Source organism: Bos indicus x Bos taurus, chromosome 14 (genome assembly GCF_003369695.1).
Source record: "Bos indicus x Bos taurus breed Angus x Brahman F1 hybrid chromosome 14, Bos_hybrid_MaternalHap_v2.0, whole genome shotgun sequence".
Lineage (NCBI taxonomy): Eukaryota > Metazoa > Chordata > Mammalia > Artiodactyla > Bovidae > Bos > Bos indicus x Bos taurus.
The window spans coordinates 18,419,342-18,443,618 of NC_040089.1; the positions used below are offsets into that span (position 1 = coordinate 18,419,342).

General features: G+C 40.2%; 1 protein-coding gene across 1 annotated transcript in view; it reads left to right on the forward strand.

Moving 5' to 3' along the window:
• Positions 1–327: 327 nt before the first annotated feature.
• Positions 328–24,277, forward strand: part of HAS2 (hyaluronan synthase 2) — a 32,217-nt gene continuing 8,267 nt past the window's right edge. Inside the window, exons 1-2 of the mRNA XM_027560934.1 lie at positions 328–969; positions 14,339–14,965. Of these exons, the coding sequence (XP_027416735.1) occupies positions 14,339–14,965 (627 nt within the window). The 5' untranslated portion in view covers positions 328–969. The remainder of the gene's footprint in view (positions 970–14,338; positions 14,966–24,277) is intronic.

Consider the following 24,277-nt stretch of genomic DNA (forward strand, 5'->3'; position numbering starts at 1 on the left):
TTGGTCTTAAAGCAAATTACTTAAACAGAACTGCCAGTGCATCACGAAGTGGGAATCCCTGTAAGTCAGAAGAGTCAGAGATGTCTACGCAGCCTGGCCTCCCTGCTCCTCCGCTGGAGGAAAGGAGGGACTCAGGTGGTGGGCCGCCTGTGTGCACAGCATTGCTCTGCACACGTTTGCAATCAAGTTAATTGAATTCATTGGCGTTTAGAACCGGCCTCTAGCTCAGAGAGAGCTTTGAATGGCCAATTTCTCTCGCCCTCTCCCCCTCCCCGCCTCCCGCCTGCCCGCCCGCGCTCCCAGTTCCCTCCCCTCCGGTTTCCCAGTCCGCACCTCCCTTCTCCACTCCCCTCACCCCTATTCCCTCCTCCGCCCTATTAAAACACCCACCAGCTCACTTGTTAAGACCCCCTTAAGTTGGAGGAGGCAGAAAGGCAACAACCGCGAGGAAGGAGAAGTCAAGACGTCTGGAAAGAATTACCCAGTCCTGGCTTCCAGCAGCCCATTGAACCAGGGACTTGAACCAGCCCCAGCCAAAGACATTCTCCTGATTCTACGCTTCCTGGGTTCTGCTGAGTTTTCACCAGGCTTTTTTTTTTTTTTTTCTCTTTAATACAAAAAGAGAGCAGAGACTTTCCGATATTAGGGGAAAGGAACTAGAGCATAAAATAAAATAAAGTTAATTTATTTTCAAAGCACAGATAACATTTTCTTTTAAGAGTTAGAAGATTGAAGTGCAACGGAAATATTAAAAAATACTAGTGATTTTATTTTAAGTGGGGGAGACCTAAACATTTGAGACTCCCCCATCCTTTTTAAATGTTGTTTTTAAATTTTTTATTTTTCTTGGCCGGTCGTCTCAAATTCATCTGATCTCCTATTACCTCAATTTTGGAAACTGCCCGCCACCGACCCTTCAGGACCACACAGACAGGCTGAGGACAACTTTATGACCAAGAGCTGAACAAGGTACGTTACACTGGCGCGATTCGGTGAACAGTGAGGGTCCTCGAATAGGCCAGGGAGGGGGAAGTCATTACCCCACGTTAAGAATTAAACCCAATTTTAAGTCCGTGTTCGACAGAAAAGTTTGAGGTCTGAACATTTCCAGCAGGCTGCAAATCAGGGGATATTTCAGATCCCTGGCAAGCTTAGTAACCTATCCTGGGGCTTGTCCCATTTCTGCGGCGCTCGCCAGAAATCTGCTGCCTTTATGGGAACACAGGTAACCTCTTTGCCTGGGAAAGGCTGCACTTCCCGGGATGTACTTTTCCATTCCACATCTTCCGGAGCTGCCGAGGGGCTCCCGAGCTAGGAAACAAGCATCTCCACTGTGTAAGGAAAATGCATTCCCCACTGCCGCCCCCTTCCCCCTTCCATTCTCATCACCTCTCCCTTTTTTCCCACACTCTGTGTGGGGAGAAAAGCCGTGAACAGCCTAGCGCGTTTTCCTTCTAAGTGGGACGGAAGCCTGTTTCTTGGAATGCAAAGGGTTAAAGCGATCGCGGGTCCCAGTTCTGGCCCCAGGGAGGGAGGGTCCTTCGTCACCTCCGCGCGGCTACCGGCCTCGCTCGGCCACTCCCCTTTTTTCCCCTGCCCCCCCCCTTCTTTGCACTCTCTGCACCCCCATTTAAGTGTCAGAGTGGGTCTCTCTGGGCTCAGCCCGGCTCCGGAAGCCTCACTACGGCCAGGGGTCCCCGACCCAGGCAGTGGCACTGGGAGACCCGAGCGGGAGGAGAGCGCGCATCCCTTCAGTCGGCCGCCGAGCCCCCGGGGGCAGGGCGTGCATGGGGACCTTGTGTGGCGCGCAGGCAGCTGCGTCGTCCCGAGAGCCAATTCCGACGTGGCATCGGGCACGCTGGCGCCTCTTTCCGCAGCTGCAGCGGGGGGCACGGTCGGGTGGGGTCTTTGGGGGTGCCGTCCCCAGTGCCCAGCCTCGGGTTGGGGCATGGGGGTCCACTGGGAGCCGGGGGTAAAGATGGGAGGCGAGCCAGAGGCTAGGTTGGGATGGATAATCAACACCTTGGGCGGAATTCGTCAAGCTGGTTCCCGCCCAGCGTGAGCGAGGGCTACAAAATGGGTCCCTGTGAACAGGAGGGCGGATCTGAAAGGAGGGTCTGTGTGAGGGCGAGGACTGGGAGGCGAGAGGCTGTTCCTCTGGCCCAGGATACGCAGCCGAGGGGAAATGGCTCTGAAGGGATAATTAAGTCTGGAAAGAGGGGCTGGGAGCTGAGAGGCGGTGCCTGGAGAGGAGGGTTTACAAGACCCGGGTCCTATTACACAGGCTTAGGTGCCAGCTTCCCGCGGCCACTCCCTCCATCCCCCAAACGGGCCGCGCGAAGTACTTGGGAGTCTCCCAACCCCACGCGCCTCCGGCCCCAGCGAGCTGTTGCAGCCCTGCTCCCAGGAGGTGGGTGTAGGAGCTCTGCCGGCTCCTCCCAGCCGGGTTCCTCACCCTTGGGGATCACTGCTGCCTGGTGTCTCCCGAACAGCTGCCCAGAAAGGCTACACTTCTCCAACCCACGTGGCTGGCCTGGGATTGCCTTTGACGTCACACCCAGGGGGGAGGTGTGACGCAATAGAGCGGGAAGCTCTGATTGGCTACCAAGGGCTTTCCCAACTGGAGGACTGAGTATATATAGACTTTCAACTCGGCCTGAGAGCAAAGCCAAGGAGGTTGGTTGTTGAGCTTTGCTGGGAAAGGGAGGCGACAGATAAGAACAACTTCAATGTCCATTGTAGATTTCAAGGTTCTTTCCGGCAGATTTCTCTTTTCAGTGAAGAAATGATAATATACCTTTGAAAGTTTAAGGATTATGATTTTTTTTAAAGATCATTTTAACAAAATATTTTGAGGGTCAGCACACATTCAAACATGCCAATGATGAAAGGCTAAAAGTTAAAATGTATATTTGTGTAGAATTGGGTAGAATAAATAGTTATGCCCATCAAACTATTTGTAGATAACAATTGAAAATGTTATAGAATAGGTTTGAAAAGAACTCCTAAATTCTAAACTTTTTCCTTTCATTCCAATATGCACAGGTTGAATCATTCATTAAACTGCTTTTCACTGCATTTTTCCAAAGGCTGAATTAAATAAGATTATTCTGACAACTGAAAAACTGTTTTTAAAATGCCTACTATATTCCAGCGGAGGTTTTCCAAATACTTTGGCTATTCTTTTAAATTTTCAATAGTTTGACTCTCTACAAATTTTAGTATATATATTATGTTGTGAATGAATTAAGCAATATTGGGACTAATGATTCAAAATTCTAAGACATTTATGGATTATAGCATTATAATGAAGATATAATTTCTCCTCTTTTCTTTTTATCTATATAAAACATGAGCTGGGTGAACAGAAAAACTTCTTGTAGAAGTGTGACAAATGTACATTACCGGAGTTACTTGTACACTGTGCCTAGAACTGGATCCTTTGTTTTCAGAGAAAGCTATGGCAACTATAAGAAGAATTCAAGGTCTTAAATCAATGACTAGTACCAAATCTGAATGCCACTCTCCTCCAAACAAAGATGGTGTTTAGTCACCTACTTTCTTGGAAAACAAGAATTGTGCAACAAATGGGTAACAGACTTACTAGAAAGTAAGTCATATTAAAACTAATCATTATTGTAAAGTCTGTAGAATAGTCCCACAATATTGAATTTCAAAATTTTTTTTCATACATGGATTCCTTACCAACTGAGATTGTTTTAAGAAATATTTCCTGAATTGTTAAATTCATACCTTCCACTGATGCATTTATTTTCTATGAGGAAAGGCCTTATTTATGGATCACTGGGAGAGACCGTTTAGCAAAGTTTTATTACACAGTTGTATTTTTAATCTAAGAACAAGTAGCGTATTAACTTCTTGGCTTTTATATAATGTGGGAGCTATAAGTTAATGTAATTGGAGAATAGAGCATAAGCCCCACAGTTCTTTTACAGGTTCTGTTTTTACCCATGCTCATCCAGGCTGTGTTCCACTAACAGGCTGTAAGGACAGAACCTGTGGCAGCTTGTATAACACTGAATGGGGAGGACAGGTCCCTGCAGAAAAATCAGTTTCATCACCCCAACTTGGTTTTAATCCTTTCCTCTGCATAGACTATTATCCCACTGCATATATCTTAAATTCAGCAATATTTTGAATGTTATCTATGTGGAGTTCATAATATACTGCTGTGTTCACAACCTAGACAAATGTCATTGAGTCAAAGTAAATATAACTTCACACTCTTAAATTTTTCTTCAATTTAAACGTAAAATATTTAAATATGAATGTCTCTTAAAAGCATACAACTGTACTGCAATTTATTTTAAAAATGAACAAGATGTAGTACACATCTAAATGGAATGCATCATAGGAAAAGCATAGTCAAAGAAGTGTTTAAATAACCATAGTGTAAGGTAGAATGCAGTCTGGCCCATAAAGAAGTAAAATAATAGCTAGTATTTATCACCTGTTTAATACATATCAGGCATCGAGCTAGATACTTGATATGAGTTGTATCTAGTGCCCTGCCATGCCTCCCAACAAGAAAACTCTATGGGAAAAAAACTTTGCCTCAGAAAAGTAAAGCAACCCACTCAAAATCACAGGGTTACTAAAGAGAGTGAATGGAATTTAATCCAAGATTTCTTGAATATAACACCCTTGAGCTAGACTATGCTACAGTTGGACTAGTAAAGTTTTATGAGGGTTCAAACTGAGGAGAAATCACATCTGATCGAGAGAGATCAGGAAAGATTTCATGTAAAGATTTGACACTGGTATATATGGCCGCATACGGAGTGAGGATTTCATGCCAGATCTTTCTGTAATTTCCCCCCTTTGCTGCAGTGAACTTTAGGATGAAGCTTAGGATGGTGAAGTTTGGGAACAAATAGACAACTGGGAGAATGGGCATCTTAGGAAGCCATTGATCAACATGGTACAAAAAAAGAGAAATCTGAAATCTAAAGTTCTGGATCCAGAGACATCTCAGATGACAAGGTCTTTGAAAGGTGTTTTGCTAAACCCCTGCAGAATTAGCTCCAGGGTCTCTGCTAGAAGAAGTGCAGTGGTACTGGAAAAGACAAAGGTCAACTTCAAAACCAGAGAGGAAGAGGAGGTCAGAAGGGGAGAAGGAAGGGGTGGGTCATGTGTCTAATGTGAAGACTCCTGGGAGGCGTCATCTGGGTACTTCTCTTAGGATTTCGGGCTGAGGACAGTGGCAGCGGCAATACACCTGAGGGATGTGTATCTGTCCAAATGAGGTACTGAAAGTTTTCTTAGACTTTAACCTAATGATTACCAAACTTTGTTGCAATTAGAGTTACTTAAGGAGATTTAAAAACTCCTGACAGGCTTGTAGCACCCCATGCCAATTCACTCAGAATGTTGCAGGAGCCACACTTCTGTAATTTTTACAGATTCCCTGGGAATTGGATATACATCAATATTTGGGAACCACTGCTTTTTAGCCTTTTGTTGACCATCCTTTCTAATCCACCATTTGCAGTCAAATGGCCAAAAGCAGAATATGTCTTGTTACAGAGAAATATACTTCCAGATGTCTTGCTAGTGTCACCTACCTAAGTTAGTATTTCTAACTCTAATCATTCTACATATGACTTGATCTATTTCTTCCTCCTCCCACAGATTAGTTTAAGAGGAAGGAAACCTGTGTTCTAAAATCTTTTCTGCTATTAGATGTGACCTCGAGTCATGCATTCACTAACCATATTAAAAAATATATCTCCTCTTGTCCTTTGTGCTTCTGCGTGTTTAACTATCAGCTATAAGTGAAGGGACATTGACCTGGTCTGTCTGTATTAGATTTTGGACTATAATGATTCATCCTTTGTGTCAGTCCCTGAGGTCAGTCTATTTCCCTCAGTAAAGCTGGTTCTAAATGTGCCATATAATCCTTTGTATTGAGATCCTAAGCAAAACTCAATTCCTTGTAGAAATAGAAAGTGCAAGTCACTTTATAACTTGAGTTATGTTCTTTTATGTTAAGATACTAACACCATTAATATTCCATTGACTCTATAATAAATATACATATTCATTACCAGTAATCCTGCAAAAAGTTGTCATTCCCATTTTGCAGATGAGGAAATGAAGCTCAGAAAGTAGAGACCAAAAGGGATTTACACTTAATAGTCATCCTTGTTCAGGTGACTATGTTGAGACTACCTACAGTGCAACCTATATCCATCCTTCTAGACACTCAGCTGTGGGCAGCTGTGGGTTAAAGTCATTAAAATGAATAAAGTTATCTATACCACTAAACATTTTTAAGTTCCGAGGTATCAGTTGTCCAAGGACACATGGCTCATTCATAGAACCCTCAAGTGGGTTGTTGAAAAGCTAATATGAGGCAGAGGGAGCTGGGACTTGAATCCATTTCTTCCCTGTCCTGCTATCCTTTCCACTATGTCAAAATTATCCCTGTTAACTAACAAACAACAACTTAAAGGGACAGAGAGTCAGGCTGAGTAGGTAATTACTAGTAGGGTAGTAACCCACAGAGAGCTAACAGCACTGAGCTCTAACTTGATAGTTTCCTTTCAGGTATTGAAATGAGATCCATCTTTTAATCTCATTATTAGGTGAAGTCACTATGATTAGCTCCATTTTAAAGATGAAGAAGTGATTCCCAGCTGGCGCTGGTGGTAAAGAACTCACCTGCCAATGCAGGAGATGTAAGATGTGGATTCCATCCCTGTGTTGGGAAGATGCCCTGGACAAGCAGATGGCAACCCACTCCAGTATTCTTACCTGGAAATTCCTATGCACAGAGGAACCTGACAGGCTATAGTCCATAGGCTGCAAAGAGTGAGACACAACTGAAGCGACTTAGTATAGATGAAGACAGTGAAGATAAGTATTATGTAACTTGTTCAAGGCTACCCAACCTTTAAAAGAAACCACTGAAAGATAGTTGGGAGTCTATTCCAACTCAGTGTGGTTCCAGAGGCCAATATATATGGGTGTGCACATATACTCATTCACAATCATTAGCATCAAGACACAAAGCAGTGTGTAGGTTAATGGACAGTAAATATTGTAAGACTACTTACAAGAGAGGTTAAGTGGAAAACTACTTAGAGTTCAAATGGAAAAAAGATGACCTCATTATCCCTTATACCTCAAACTTGACCCCCGAATTCATCAGCTTGCTCAAACTGCAATTTACAACTTCAGGATCATTTGCCTTTTCTAACTTTTTTATCCAAAGGTCTTCTAGAGCTGGTTGGATACTTCTCCCCCGCAACTCCATCCACTACCTTTAAATTGCCGGGCAAGAAATTACAGAACTGGTTTTAAAAAGAGTGAAAAATCTGCTGGATGAAGGATACCCTTGAGGGCTCAGCACATTCACTGCCTCTGCAGCAAAGACAGAGTAAGGCCCTGTGCTCTGTCAGGCTACACTGACTACTTGAGTCTAAATGAATATTCACTTATTTAAAATGTATTTATTGAGTGCATACCCTGTTTTATGGGCTTCTAAGAGCTTTCCTGGTAGTTCAGACAGTAAAGAATCAGCCTGTAATTCAGGAGACTTGAATGGGTTGGAAAGATCCCTTGGTGAAGGGAATGGCAACCCACTCCAGTATTCTTGCCTGGAGCATTCTATGGACAGAGGAATCTGGCAGACTACAGTTCATGGGGTCACAAGGAGTCAGACACGACTGAGCAACTAACACACTCGACACAGGTGCTACAGTGGTTAAAGACTCTGCTTATCAATGCAGGAGCCCCGAGACTTGGGTTCCATCCCTGGGTCAGGAAGATCCCCTGGAGAAGGAAATGGCATCCCGCTGCAGTATTCTTGCCTGGGAAATCCCATGGACGGGGGAGCTTGGTAGGCTACAGCCCATGGGATTTCAGAGTCAGCCACGAGTTAGCAACTAAATCACAACCACCCTGTTGTATAGCACAGGCATATACAGTTGATTGAGATACACAAGTCCCTATAGTCAGGAGTGTTCTTAGTGTAGCATAGAAAATTAGGCAGAGTTGGGAGCAGGGGTTAGGTGAGATGAATTGGGAGATTGAGATTGACATGTGCACTATTGATACTATATATAAAATAGATAACTAACAAGAGCCTACAGTATAGCACAGCGAATTTCACCCAGTGCTCTGTGGTGACGTAAATGGGAAGGAAATCCCCCAGAGACGGGATATACAGATATGTGTATCTGACTCACTTTGCTGTACAGTAGAAGCCAATAATACAGCATTGTAAAACAACAATACTCCAATAATCATTAATTAAAAAAATAGAAAATCATGCAGGGTCAAAGGAGATAGTGACAGGCAGTGAAGAGATGTCAGGGAGGAGGAGTTACTTTATCTTCATTTATTTTTAATATTTCCTTTTATTTTTTCCTTTTTATTTGTTGGAGTAGAGTTGATTTACTGGGGAAGTTACTTTAGAAGGAGCGGTAAGCTAGGACCTCTCAGAAGAGGTGTCACTTGGCCTAATGTCCACAGCCTTTCCCAAATGCTGACTCGACCCATTAAGAGTTCACTTTAGCTTCTCCCTGATCCAAAATGGAAGCCCCCATAATGAAAGCTGTGGGAACTTAGTTCTCACCACTGCACTAGGGCAATGAGAGCAGCTGTTATTCTCTCTCATCCACTGTTTGCTCTCTGGTTAATAGAGGAAAGTCAGAGGGAAGGAATGGTACCCAGTGCAGCCCAGCGACCTACAGAGTCCCACTTGGGGTCTATGAGCAAACAGCAAGGCTTATATCTGCTCTACGATGGGACCTATGGCACTGTCTCCCCTTGAGTTTCTAAGTAGCACTAAGTACACACTGTGGCTATAGATGGACTTTCCTGGGGGCTCAGTGGTAAAGAATCTGCCTGCAATGCAGGAGCCGCAGGAGACTCAGATTTTATCCCTGGATGGGAAGATCCCTTAGAGGAGGAAATGGCAATCTATCCCAGTATTCTTGCCTGGAGATTCCCATAGACAGAGGAGTCTGGTGGGCTACAGTCCATGAGGTCGCAAATAGTCAGATATGACTAAAGTGACTTAGCACGCACCCATAGCTGTATATACTTGTGTGTCGCAATCAACTGTGTATTCCTGTATCCAAAAAACAGGTTTAGCACGAAGTAGGTATTCAATAAATACATTTTAAACAAGTGAAAAATCCGTTTAGACTCAAGTAATCAGTGCAGACTGGCAGAGCCTAGGGCCTTCTTCTGTCTTTGCCTTTGTTAGAGTAAAACAGGATTTTGACTGTTAGCATTAAGAACAGCACTGCTGTTGCCTAAATGGAACCACCAGCCAATTCCCTTTGGCACCACATCTTTCCAGGTTCCTTTGGTTGTAGCCATGTAGGAAAACACATGAGCCTAGAAATCGCTGGGAATTGGCTGTTGTTTCTGTTCCTGAGTGCATATCAATACTCATTTTTCTATTACAGCTGGAAAACAGTTTTCAAGTTCTTTTTTAATCTTTCCTTACACAACACGCATATTAACCAGAAACAAAAGAACACCACCTAATTTTTCATGAAAGTTCAAATCTATTCAGCCAATATTCACTGAAATTAGTCTAATCACCTGGCATTTATGCCACCATGTGAATTGGGCAAGTTTTGTGATTTGGGGCAAGTTACTTAAATATTCAGTCTTGGCTGCCTCATCATATGTATGTGTGATTTGTAACATGAGATTAACAGAATTTTATATTTACTCTTAAAATTAAGTAGAATTGTTCCCTATTCAAGAAAACAAAACTTGACTCTATGCCTGGAGCTTAGAAATGATGAATTAAAAATCATTGACATTATAATGATGCTAATGATATTTATGAATAAAGTTATATCTATCATTCAAATATTTTCTGAATACCAACTGTAAGTCCAACAATATTTTATGTCCTTGGGGGACATTAGTGAAGATAATTATATATATATATATATATATATATATATATATATATATATATGTATGGCTCAGATGGTAAAGAATCCATCTGCAATGCAGGAGACCTGGGTTTGATCCTTGGGTCAGGAAGATCACTTGGAGATAGAAATGCAACCCACTGCAGTATTCTTGTCTGGAGAATGCTATGGATAGAGAAACCTGGTGGGCTGCAGTCCATGGGGTCACAAAAGAGTCAGACACGACTGAGTGACAGATAACTAACACATACAGATACACATTATATATATATATGCGCACATATAATCTGTTGACTTGGAGTGTACGTTATGGTGCACCAAACTGTTTTTTAACATTTGGTTTGGCCTAGAATTCTGTGCAGCAACTTAAAAATCAATAAAGTCTAATAATGGGCAAAACCAAGTTTTATATTTTCAATATCTTGGGGAGGGAGATTTCTAAGTCTTTGTATCCGCAAATGATCTAGGATGAAACTAACCATATTTTCCAATTTAGCAATAAACTATGTGTCTGACAAGGAGGGTTTGCTTATGAAACAGAGTGTTTGAATTGGAGATTGTCTCAGAAAGTCTCACACATATGGTGCCCATATCTCTGAAATTATAAAGAAACACATCCTGTGTGTCAGTTCCTGAGATCAACCTATTCCCTCAGTGCAGCTGGCTCTAAGTATGCCTTTTAACCCTTTGGGCTGCGCTGAGATGCTGCTTATGTCACACTAGGCAGCAACCCAGACTTCCCAGAAATAGATTCTACTGCTGCAGTTTACTAGCAGCTTTTCCCAGGCTGCAGAAGGACATTCTGTGGACTCCTATGATGTAAGAGGGTGTTCCCACTTCAGCAGCGGCCAGCAGATGCTATGTGAACACGCTCTGTGTCTACATGTGCTGATAAAAGCAAGGAAAATGTGAATAATGGAAAAGGATGGCAGGCAGTTCTTTTGCTGGCTGTGGTGATTTGAAACACAAGCAGAACACACTTCTGAGCTTCTCCCAGGCAGAGTGTTTTAGTCCCCTTGAAATTTTTCACTCTTGTGAGAATGACTCATGTCTTGGAAAAGACAAATTCCTAGTCTGGTGCTCCAGCACCTTCGGCATTGGTTAATGTACACTTTGGGAGTTTTCAGCATCTGGCCAGTGGTTTCAATTAACAGGGGATGCTGTGCTCTGAAAACTCAGCATTTCCCCATTGCCCAGCAGCTTGCACCTTCCATCTGTGTCGTGATTACCTTTATCAGGCTCACATGTTACATATTATGGTGTCCTATATAAGTGCTAAAAGTGGAATGCACATTTGGTTTTTTGTTTTATTTCTAGCTTCCATGTTAGCTGATATTTTAAATTGTAACACTTTGATTTTGTTCCTGATTGTTGTCCTGTGAAGGGTCCTTGACAAGTTTCATCTCCAGTTTAGCAAAGGAAAATAATGTCTGCAAGCTCAAACCCTGGTCTCCAGCCTGCTTTGCATTGCTTGAATTGTAATGAGATAGAGACACTAAAGCCAATATTTGTAACAGGCACACAAACACAAACTCAGAAATTATTTCTTGTTAATGTGAGTCCAAGGCAGTTATTCCTGATTGATGGTATTAGTGACTGATTTCCTTCCATGTGGCAGTTCAAGGACCAAGCTCCTTCTATCCTTGGGCTTTGCATTCTCCAAGGACCTGTTAATATGTACATCAAGATTGTGGAGGGAAAAAGAGATATTACAGCATGCCCCCTCTATCCCTTAAAAGCCCTACTGGAAATGGCACATTTCAGAATTCCAGAGACTGGAATGCCATGGCCACATCAAGCAGTCTGCTCAGGAGTGGAAATACAGTTGGTGAGCAGTCACAGTAAGTTACCCTAAAGCATAATGCACTCAGGACCACCTCAGTGATGACCACAAGGCCTAGAATGTAAATGGTGTCACTTAGAGTTGAGTGATGTGATGGCCACACAACTAGTAACAACCAAGATGTTAACAGATTTTATGTCAACACTCAATTTTAAGTCTTAATGTGGAATAGGAAAATATAAATAATATATCCAGGAAGAGATTTTGCAGAGATAATTACTTAACCCAAGGTACTTTTGAAATAAATTTACTTAACTTTTCAAAAACTAGCTGAACTAAAGGGAAAGGTTAAATATTAATTATATGCAAATATGACAAAACCCCTGAAGTTGGTGTAAATGATTGAAGGTCATACAAATTATGTCCCTCGTTAGAGTTCATTATTGGAAGGGGAGGAATAAAGAAAGACTTCAGGGGGAAACCTATGATATTGTGATTAATTCTAATAAATATAGACTTGGTCTTTGGCATGAGGCTCGTAAGATGCTTAGCATTTCCTACAGATTTAGAGATGTCTTTTGTTAGGTTCATGAGGTGACTTTTGGAATAACTTCCATTTTCTTGCCCAGATAAGTGGGGAGGGGAGACACGCTAGAGATGGAATTTAATTGCCAGTGGTCAATGGTAATAATTAATCATTCTATGTAATGAATTCTCCATAAAAACCAGAAAGAAGAGGGTTCAGCAAGCTAATGGATTAACAGACATGTGGCAATTTGGGGAGAGTGATGCATGGAACTTGCCGCATACCTTGCCCTGTGCATCTCTTCCATCTGCCCATTCCTAAATTACATCTTTTTTATATTAAACCAGTAATCTGATGTGTAAACAGGTTTCCTGATTCTGTGAGTCCTTCTAGCAAATTAATTGAACTCAGGAGGGGAGCTTATGATCCTATGAATTTTAACCAGTTTATCATAATTGCAGGTAACAACTTGGGCTTGCAACTGACATCTGAGTGTTGGTCTGTGAGGGGCCAGTCTCGTAGGATGGAACCTGTGGAATCTGATACTGCAGGCATATGATGGCAACATTGATTTAATTGTTGGACACCCAGCAGGTGTCCAGAGAATTGTTTGTGGCATGTATAGGAATAGGATCCAGGAAATAAGACCAAGCACCTCGTCTGTGGTCATAATTGGAGATGCTTTGAGGAATACAATATATATGATCCTCTTGTACTCACATTCAAAATATTTCAGGAGATTCATAAACTGGGGAGGAGTACAAAACTGGATATTATTAATAACTGAAATGTGTTTTTAAAGTCTAAGTTGTTAAAGTTCTTCAGACAACAGAAAATGTACCTGTTGAATTAAGCATGATGCTATTCTTTAATTATATAATTTATTTCTGCAAACATTTATTGTGTCCTTGCTGTGTTTCAGTAAAGTTCCTGATTACCAGGTTCTAACTGGCTGGTGTGGATGATGGATGAAGGAGACAATCATATAAACGAAGGACTATAATTTGGAATTTCAGGAGCTTTGATAAATGTCTGTGTAGGATATCCATGCATAAGGAAGTTTTAATGGCAACAGAGACTTGGGAAATAATCCAGTCTAACTGCCTATATTTTACAGATTTAAATTTTTTAAAATCTTATTCTTTATATTTATTTATTTGGCTATGCTGGGTCTTAGTTGTGGAGTGTGGGATCTTTGATCTTAGTTGCAGCATTTAGTACCCCCACCAGGGATCAAACCCTGCCCCGTTGCATTGGGAGTGCAGAGTCTCAGCCAATGGACCAGCAGGGAAATCCCTAACAGATTTTTCAAGACTGAAGCCCAGAGGGGAAAAATGACTGGCTCAAAGTCACGCAAATTGATGGAAGAGCTAGAATGGTAGAATCCATGTATTTTTATGTTCAACCTCAGCTAGCTGCATGGGAAAGATGTGAGTTGAGGGATTTGCATCAGAGCTGAGATAAAATGATACATAAGAAGTTGAGCAAGGCCTATGAATTTTGAACTTTCACTGGTCAGTATTATGAGTGAAGGAATATGATGGTGCAAGAGTGCCTTGCTCACTAAAAAAAATTAGGTGTTATGCTTAGCTATGACCACACACACAGAGTACATCCTTAGGTAAATGATCTAATGTACTAAAAATGATGCATCTATATATTTGTTTCATACATTATAGTTTTCAATGGTACAATGCACTACCATCTCATGATGTTTGAAAGAATTCTCTGAGGTGTGCCAAAAGGACATTCTTTTTTTTTTTTTCTTAAACACTTATTTTTCCAGATCATTTATTTGGCTGTATCGAGTTTTAGTCGTGGTATGTGGGATCAATTCCCCGACCAGGGATCGAACCTGGGTGCCTTGCATTGGGAGTGCAGAGCCTTAGCCACTGGACCACGAGGGAAGTCCCCAAAAGGACATTCTTATCTCTCTTTTGCCAATGAGATGCCAAACTGAGATGCAGAAAGTCACTGAACTAGTTAAGTGAGAAACTCAGGGTTAGAACACTTGGAACCAGTGTGCTCCCTGTGGTACTCTGTATATAAAGAAGTGTGGGACAAGAGTGGTTAACCAAGTGTATCATGTGGTTATTTTTACAGATGCATTGTGAGAGATTTCTATGTATCCTGAGAATAATTGGAACCACACTTTTTGGAGTCTCTCTCCTCCTTGGAATCACAGCTGCTTATATTGTTGGCTATCAATTTATCCAAACAGATAATTACTATTTCTCTTTTGGACTGTATGGTGCCTTTTTAGCATCACACCTCATCATCCAAAGCCTGTTTGCCTTTTTGGAGCACCGGAAAATGAAAAAATCTCTAGAAACCCCCATTAAGTTGAACAAAACTGTTGCTCTTTGCATTGCTGCATATCAAGAAGATCCAGACTATTTGCGGAAATGTTTGCAATCTGTGAAAAGGCTAACCTACCCCGGAATTAAAGTTGTCATGGTCATAGATGGAAACTCGGAAGATGACCTTTACATGATGGACATCTTCAGTGAAGTCATGGGCAGGGACAAGTCAGCCACTTATATCTGGAAGAACAACTACCATGTGAAGGGTCCTGGAGAGACGGATGAGTCGCACAAAGAAAGCTCACAGCATGTCACCCAGTTGGTCTTGTCCAACAAGAGTATTTGCATCATGCAAAAATGGGGTGGAAAAAGAGAAGTCATGTACACAGCCTTCAGAGCACTGGGGCGAAGTGTGGATTATGTACAGGTAGGTCTCCACATCTGCCAGGACAAACATACATTTAAATAAAGCATCTTTTGTATCTCTCCAGTCATATGCTATAGCCCATGCTTGTCCCTTCTGGACAAGTACTTCTTTCAGTTCATCTGAAAACAGCATGACTGTTGAAAGCACATTCTGAAAGAGAGAAAAAAAAATTCTTGTGAAACGGTTAAAACTATCTATGAAAATGCTTACTTCATGCAATGTGATTGGTTGGAAGTGAAGATTATTTTGAACAGGAGACCCTTCCTTCTCTTCCTCTCCCTTTCCTTCTCTTCCCCCTTGGTTCTGCCAAATCAATTCCAACATCATTTTCCACACTCTTAAACTCTCCAGCGATGTAAGAAAATAGTGTGTGCCCCAGCAGAAGGAGCTGGAGAAAATCTGCAGGACCAAAGGAAGGCTATAAAATATTTTTCACAGAAGCTAGGCAAAATGGGGGCAATGAAAATTTTAATTGGAAAGTATAGAAATTCAAAAGTAAGACACCAAGAAAAAGAAAAGAAAAGGGGAAAAGGAAAACAAAAACAAGACAAAAAAAAAAATCCAGTCTTCTCAGAACAAAATCTAAGTCATGTTTATTTCACTCTCCAAACAGCATTACCTCACTCCTTGCAACTTGACCTTTGAAAGCATTTGTGATGGTGTTTGCTTGCATGAAAATTAGACAGGCTCTGTCTCTTCATTAATTTCCTAACTGCTAACTCTAGGGTTTTTTCTCTTCTAGTTCTCACCGAAGCTTGCTTCTTTAGAACATTAGTAGGGCTCCTGTGAGTTTTCTGGTTGTAATTTTCTGCAGATATTTAAGTTAGACTTTGTTCACAATGATACTGAGAAAGGAGAAATTCTCTGACTTCAGATATATATTCGACACTCTTCCTCTTCTCTTAAACATGAAACCCTTGTTTTTGGAAGATCCATCATATATTTTAGGGCAATTTATTAACACAGAGTAATGCCCATTGGGTCTCTGAGTAATGGGTCGGGAATGAGCACTAGACTGAGATTCTAGTCCCAGTTATTAGTAGCTGGTTGACCTTGAGCAGGACCACCTCCCAAATCTTGGTTACCTGGTTAGAAGATACCAATCTCTCAAGGGATTTCAGATAAGTATTTCAAATTATGAATCTAAAGGGGCTTAGCCAAAGTTGGCTGATAATGGCATTGTTCATACTATTAAAGCATTTGCTGTTAATCACATAAGAAATAATACTCTATTAACAGCAAATGCTTTAATAATACTATGGTCATTATGCAAATATAGTAATTTCAATTGCTAATTAACATGTCAGTTGTTAATTTCACTAATAGTTGAATAATTTGAAACATTTCTTCAGTTTATACCATCTGTGTAAATCTCTCTTCTAGGGAGTTGATTTCAACCCCCAAGTGTCTCCTATTTTCTAAAACTTTTGCAAATAAGGCTGATTTAGTTAACTCGAGACATTTTACATACATCACCAGATGAGAGGATAAGATAAAACTTTTATAAAGGATGGCTAGGGACCTTACAGAAGATTTGAAGAATGAAGCTCTGGCCCTAAAATGAGAAAACATCTGTTTTGATGTTTTGCCTTTAATTCTAGTTAAAACAATTTACGTTTGTCCTTTCTAATCAACATGTCATTGTGTAGTTTTTCTTCTTCTTTTTTTAACCTGCTTCTCCCAAAGCCCCTTCTCCCATCATTTTGTTTGGAATTTTGTTTGTATCCTTGGCAACTTGACTTGGGCCTGTCCAGGAAAAAATAATACAAAATTTAAAATGTTAGAATAGACTTTTTGCTGGTGCCCTAATCAGGCTTGAGAACTTTCCTTCCTTCAGCATGATGTGTCCAGATAGACTGACCCTAGCAACAGCTGTTGACTGGACCCTGAATCCTCCTGAGCCTTAGGGTCCATTCAGAGCACTCAAAGGAGGGTAAAAAATCTTTTGGAATTCTGAAACCAGTAAACTCTATCCTGCCATGCTTCCTTCATCAGATCCCTTGCTATTTTAACCATTTGTGCCCTATAAAAACAGAAATTATGTGAAATTCACTCTAATATAGTATTCTCATCCTTTCTTCTGACTGACCCAGGGTCCAAGAATTGCAGAGCAGAAGCCCCAGGAAGACCAAGGGGGAAAGGAGTCGAGGTTTTTGGCTCCTGAGCATTCCAAGTACTTGGATGTGGAGTTCAAGTTGGTTAGGAATGGAAGGAAGCAACGTTCAGGTGCTAATACACAAGAGAGAATGGGGACTAGGGGAAGAAATTGACCATCTGCTCATACTAGCTAACCTGGCTGGAGAACACTGCTTAAGTGTGCAGAGAGATGGCCAAAATGATTGGCTTCCAGTTGCAGCTGGATCCTCAGCACTCATCAGCACTCTTTGCACTTGATCTTGAATAGATGTCTTGCTTATTCCTCTCGTGTCTGTTGTTTCATATCTTTGTCACTCTCCCAGGGCCTTACCCAAACTCCTCCCTGCTTAACTACAAACAGATGATTTTGCCTCCTACAAAAGAGAACAGCAAAAGCATGGGCTCTGAAGGCTGTCAAGACCTGACTGTCTTCTGCTTACAATTTCAAGGGTCCCCAGCCTCACCCCCTATCTCAAGGTTAACCTTTCTACCCATACTTCTGAGCTTTGTGGGTTGGCTCCCTCTTTCAGAACAAGGCTTTATTAGTTATCACCTCTTTATATCTCAAATAATAAGTGCCAACATGGAATTTTTAGGGAAGCTGTAGTCTAAGACAAGCCTAGTGTGGTAGGAGATTCATCTGTGATGCTAGTGGCTGCTTCCAGAGATGAGAAGATAGACAAGCAGCAGAAGAAAAATAACAGAAAATAATGTATAGGGAATGAGAAAAAAGGAGAATAAGGAAGATTTTCTTAATTTTCAATCAATGTATTTTCTGGAAAAACTTTCAAAGATGTAGAAAAGTGCAAAGAGCAAAACTAAAATCATCTCTGCAACAGAGATGGGAGAGAGAAATTAGGAATTTGGGATGAACAGATAACCTACTATATATAAAAGATAATAAAGACTACTGTATAGCATAGGGAACTATATTCAACATGTTATAATAATCTATAATGGAAAAGAATCTGGAAAGAATACATAGGTATATATTTATAACTGAATCACTTTGTGGTACACCTGAAACATTGTAAATAAGTTATATCCGTAAATGATAAAGAAAAATAATCTGAAACAAATATCTGACCCATGTATAGATTAGCAAATTTAATATTTTTCAGCATATACTTTTCTGTTTTTCCTTATTTTAAAAACAATTTTGAGATTATATCACACTTGCCTTTTGTATTTACTGAAAAAATCAGAACACTTGTAAAGTATCTTTTGACATCTAGATTTGATAATCATCTCTCTCTTCACTGAACATGGATATTATCACATAAGTAGCTACCAGTTTATGTGACAAAGGAAAGAAAAAAAAAACAGTATCATCTGATGTCTCTATTAAAAATTTCCCAGGTTAAAAATATACAATAAGTATGAGCATTTTCCCAAAGGGAAGATTATAGGAAGCAATTTTATTATTAATTTAATCTGGCAATACCCTTGCTATCCAACATTCTTTTGTGAAGAATAGGAAGATTAAATCATTCCTGATAGTAGAGTTGACCCTAATTGTTCATGGATTTGGTGTTTGCAAATTAGCCTAATGAATAAAAATGTATTTATTACCCCAAGATCAATAGTTGCAGTGCTTTTGTGATTGTTTACAGACATACTCAAAGGGGCAAAAAAAAACCGAGTCACCTGATGTAAATATTTCCAACTGAGGTCGAACAAGATTATGCTTAGCCTTTTTGTTTCAACTTTTATACTGTAAACAGGCAATGTCTTTAGTCTATTTAATAACATGCTTTTCACATTCTGTGCTTTTTGTTGGTGATGTAGCTATTTCAATGGTCCTGAAGTGAAGTGCCATCTAGTGTTCTGAGCAAAGGCTGTTAACCGGAATGTCCTGGCAGGCCAGTGGTTAGGACTCCTCATTTTCACCACCAAGTTCGCAAGTTCAGTCTCTGGTCAGGAAACTAAGACTGCGAACTGAGTTACAGTGCTGCTGGACATGAGTTCAATGGGAACGAATCAACAATATATATTAAATAAGGTGACCCAAATAAACACAAGTAAAACAAGTTTAGGTATTGATCCCTAGGCAAAACTGTTGTGACCAGAAGCTGTGAGGAACCTAACTCTTCTGTACTTCTGCTGGAAGCAATTTTCTGATGTATGCTAATTCATTGTTCATGGAAACTTTGTAGTGCATAAACTACCATGGATAATGAGAATTGACGGAGTATAACATTTGATTGGTTCCTATTTTCTGAAAATTTCTGTTGGGCCTTGTTGAGAATGTTAATGCGACTTTATGCTCTTCATCTTAGAGGATGAAATTAAGAGCACATTGACATAAGAATGGGAAAATCTGAATTCTTGATTTAACTGATTACTTGCTATGGGCCTCAACTGGTACAACAGATGATTCCTGAAATCACTTCCAGCTCAAGACTCCAGTTAGGGCTGTCTTAATTTCCTAGAAACCTACCTATGCTTTGCAAGAGTATATCATTAGACGTTTCTTTTCATTTTTAATCTACGCTTTTCCCCAAAGTCAGGTTCTTGAAGGTGGACCCTTGTTTAAGGACACCATTATGCAATTTCCTGATTCCCTTCTTTAGAATGGGAATTCCAACCACTTGTAATAAAGGGTGTCTCTTGGCTTAAGTCTTAGAGGCGACAGCATTTGGTTTCTCATTTTCCAGCTAGCTTGTCACCTGTGCTTTTGCACTGTCTGTAACTTCCACTCGTGTATAAACTTTCCTGAAAAAGACAAGAGAATAACCAAAGGACTCCTTTTTCACCTTAAATAAATATTCTAGGGTGCCTGAAGGCAAATATTTTAAAACAGTTTGGGTAACATATTCTACCAAAGAGCAACAAATAACAACCAAATTGTTTAGGTGTCTATGATTTAGAGACTTCCTATTGGCTATATTAAGATCTTTTACTGTAAACCAAATTACCATAAGAAAGAATAATCCTACGCATCCCCAGTCCCTCTCCCAAAAGAAAGTTTATTTTCTGAGGGCATTTATTTTTTCCTAGATTGGTTTCATGGATTAACTTCAAAAGGTCTTTTCAGTCCTAAAATTATTAGATTTTATGATTTTGTTTTTGCCACTCACAGTCTGCCATAAACTGCTCTCTAATCTTTTTCCCTAGCAGACAGCCCAGTCTAAGGACTTTCATGGTGCCTGCTCAATAATCCAACTTGTTTAACTTAAATTTGTTGGATGTTGGATTAAGGATTAGTTTCTGCTCTCTGAGTGAGTTTTAGCTTATTTACAGTAATGATAAGAAGGACTCTTTTCCTTCATTGGACTAGTGTTCTTCCTTTTTGCCTCTGGTTTTGATGTTTTATTTGGCTGCATTAGGTCTTAGCCACAGCATGCAGGATTTTTGTTGGTGGCTCTGGGACCTCAGTTCCCCGACCAGAGATCGAACCTATGTCCCCAGCATTGCAAGGAAGATTCTTAACCACTAGAACCCCAGGGAAGTCCCAATTTATCACTTCTTTTTATTGAGCATGTACTATGAGTTAGCCCTTATAAGTGCTATACATACAGTATCTAGTTTATTCTCCATTACAACAAATTGCTAGGTGGATTGACTTATCCTTATTTTTCAACTGAGAAATGTAGACTTATAAAGGTAAGGTAAGGAGTTTAGGCTACAAAGCTAGTACAAGTAAATATAACTGGTCAGTGGTGGATTGAGACTCCAATTTGTCTGATTCCAGACAAATTTTGCATGGCACTTTCTTTGCAGTAGCATGTTTACTCTGGCGTTGAACTGTTATGAGTTCAGGGGCCTAACGCCGTCTTGTATTTGCTAGTGAATAACTACTGGGGAATTTCAGAATTCTGGCTGACTTCTTTCAGGCAATGGCCTGAGGGAGACAGGGTAGGAGGGTCTTTTCATTTACTATGTGGTTAAGTTGTCGAAGGGAAAGTTGTAGTGGGATCCTGACCAAAGGTAAATTTCAAACATAATAGCAATAAATAGTATCGCTGCATCCAGGTTAAGATGAAGGGTCAAGGTTAAGAAAGGGGTGAGCCTTACAAGCAGACAGAGGATGAAGGCAGTAGCAACAGTAGGGGTCTGGATTTATTTTCAACCTTGTTTCCTCATTGAAGGCAGCCTAAAAAATTAAGACTTCCTCTTGCTGCGTAACTCTCAGGGCCCTTTGAAGTGGTTTGGAGCAGGCAGATATGGAGAATCCACCAGTCAGTCTGAAAGGAAATATGTTTTTTTAAAAAGGTGAAACATGGGGAACTTGGCGTTTTAGACCTGAGTCAGAATTTGAAATACATTTGATAGAAAATGTAACAGGAGAGTTTTATTTAAACTGTGGTGAGGTAGATTAGTGTTAAGTGAAGTAAGCTTGAGTGGATTTATAGTCTGATAAGTTATGAATAGATAGTCTATACCTATTATAGATAATTCCAGACATTTAAATTTGTTCACTGTGATAAGAGATTCTTAATATGTAGTCAATTTTCCTGTTCCTTTTAGAGATTCTCTCTATCGAGTTAATCTATTTGTGGTAAAGATTGCCATGCTCTTTTAGGTGTGGGTTTACTTACAGTATAAAAACGTAAAGGTTATTATCCTGTACAGATGAGTTTAAGCAAATTCCGGGAGATAGTGGAGGACAGGGAAGCCTGATGTGCTGCAGTTCATGGAGTCGCAGAGTCAGACATGACTTAGTGTCTGAACAATGAACAATGAATAGTATACTTCCCTATGATCCTTTGTAATTACAAGGTACTTTTCTATTTGGTGTCTTACTCCACTATGACTTACTGAAAATCGTAGAAGTGAGATATAGGACTCACTAGTTAATTGAGGCTTCTTGATTCTGAGGATATTTGGTCTTATTATAGGCAAATCTTGGCTAAAGAAGATCTAGTTTATTAGTATTTTATACTTTTTATGCAGTTACTCTTACTAATTATAACATGTGGAGATGGAGGAAATCTTTTTTAAAAATCTACTAGAATTAAAATTGGGGCTTAGGACATATTTTATCTCAACTTTTAAAAAAAATTTTTATGACAGAGAACTCTCCTGCAACCAATTATTTGAGGCCCAGGGTTGGTAAAGTTTGCTTGTAAAACACCTGATGGTAAATTTAGGCTTTGCACGCCATATGGTCTGTGTTGTAACTGTTCAGCTTAGCTGTTTTAGTGTGAAAGCATTCATAGAGAATATGAAAGTAAATGTGCGTGACTGAGTTCCAATAAATCTTTATCTGTGGACACTGAAATTTGAATTTCATATTATTTCCATATGTCACAAATTTTTTTTCCCAACTATTTAAAAAGATAAAAATCATTTATCTCATAGACCTTCCCAAAACAGGTGGCAAGGCTGACTTGATTCTTAGACCTTAGTTTGCCAACTCCTGTTGTAGACATGCAGAGAGGGGCAGCCCTAACTCTTGGCTTGAGCACGGATGGAGGGGGAGCCATGGCCTTACACACTTTAACTGATGATTCTGTGGTTATGACTGAGGTGGCTGGTTCCACCCCATAACATCTTCTTTCTTTACATTTTCCACTCAAATTTAATCAAAATTTGGTGACTGCCTTGTTTCCATATCTCCCAGTGAGAAATATTATGACTGGGAATCATGTACTTTAAACAAATTAGAATGATACATTCAGGGTGGACAGAAAGACGGTTGATTTGTTCTCAGTTTCCTGCGTGCAGACCATGTCCTGTGGTTTTCCCCAGTGTCAAGTTAAGCTCCTCATGAACTGGGGTATTTTCCCCCACAGCTTCTAGCCCAGAGCTGAACAGCCAGCCTTTGTGAAGTTATACACTTTTATTAATTGGTGAAGAGACAGCTAGAAATCCTGTTTCTACTAGACTGGTTTCAAGAAGGGCTAGCGTTATAGCCTTTACACACAAACAAATCAATACTATTATGTCCATGAACATACTTGCTTTCACAGACTATTGTAGATGGTGGTTTTCTAGTTGGCATTCTATCACCAAATAACATCCAGAAACTGAACTTCTATAAAGAACTCTTTAATCCCGCTATAACAAACCCCTCCCAAGGGATTTCTGAGAGCTTTCGCTTCTGACAGTTAAATTCACCATGTGAACAATCTCTCTCAGAGAACTTTTGGCACTTTGCTGTTGGAAATTGGGAGGGGTGGGACCAACTTAAATCTGCAGAACCTCAGAAGTTTGGTTCCAGTTTGGTCATTTCAGAGAGGCAGTTCCCTTGGCTTGTTTCTGCTCACAAGCAGGAGGAGTTACCTAAACATGAATTCTCGATTGCCGCCTTCCTGTTGTTTTTAGTCTTATTTTTAGCTTTCTGGTTTTACCTTTCCCAGCTTGAGTCAATAGAGGTGGGTGTGGCCATAAGCTCTGGATGCTGAGAGGTTGAAAGTTGGGTTGAACTTCTGCCTTCACTTTTTACTACTCTAGTGACTGGCCTGCCAGGCTTATAACCATATATTTACCAAACAGTGATAAACAAGGCAAGAGAGCGGAAAAACATTGCTATTGGAAGAATTCGTTTAGGTTTCTGAGGCTTTGGATGCTTGGGTACAAATCCAAGTATTAGCAAAATTCTGTTTTTTTAATGGAATACTAATGCCTAGCTGCTGTCTATTTTTTCCTCCTCTAAAATAAGTCAGACCATGCTGGACCAAAATAGAATGTACCCCCACTCACCCAAAAGGGGCAAGAAGTTATTTAGAAAATGCATGTTTCTAAATAGGGACAGTAATATAAAAATTCAAAAATTAACTTTCATATAGCTAATTGAGTTTAGAGAGGTGATTTCATTTCTGTAATTTTGGATACCCTACATACTCCTTAAATTATAAGTTTCAATAATACATTTAAATTGTTTTCACCAACAATATTTGTTATTCATATATATTAATTTTTTCAGAAAAATCTATTAGTAAAATTAAGCAACATACATTTTAAAAAATTTTGAGATTTTCTAGTTATATATGTGAGGGTCTCCTACAATTACACATAGAAAATCCCTTTGAACTCAAAAGTGTGTGCATACTCAGTTGCTCAGTTGTGTCTGACCCTTTGGACCCCATGAACTGTAGCCTGCCAGGCTCCTTTGTCCATGGGATTTCCCAGGCAAGAATACTGGAGTGAGTTACCATTTCCTTCTCCAGTTAACTCAAGAGTTCATGCTGCTTCTTTTTTTTTTTTTTTTTCAATATAAATTTATTTATT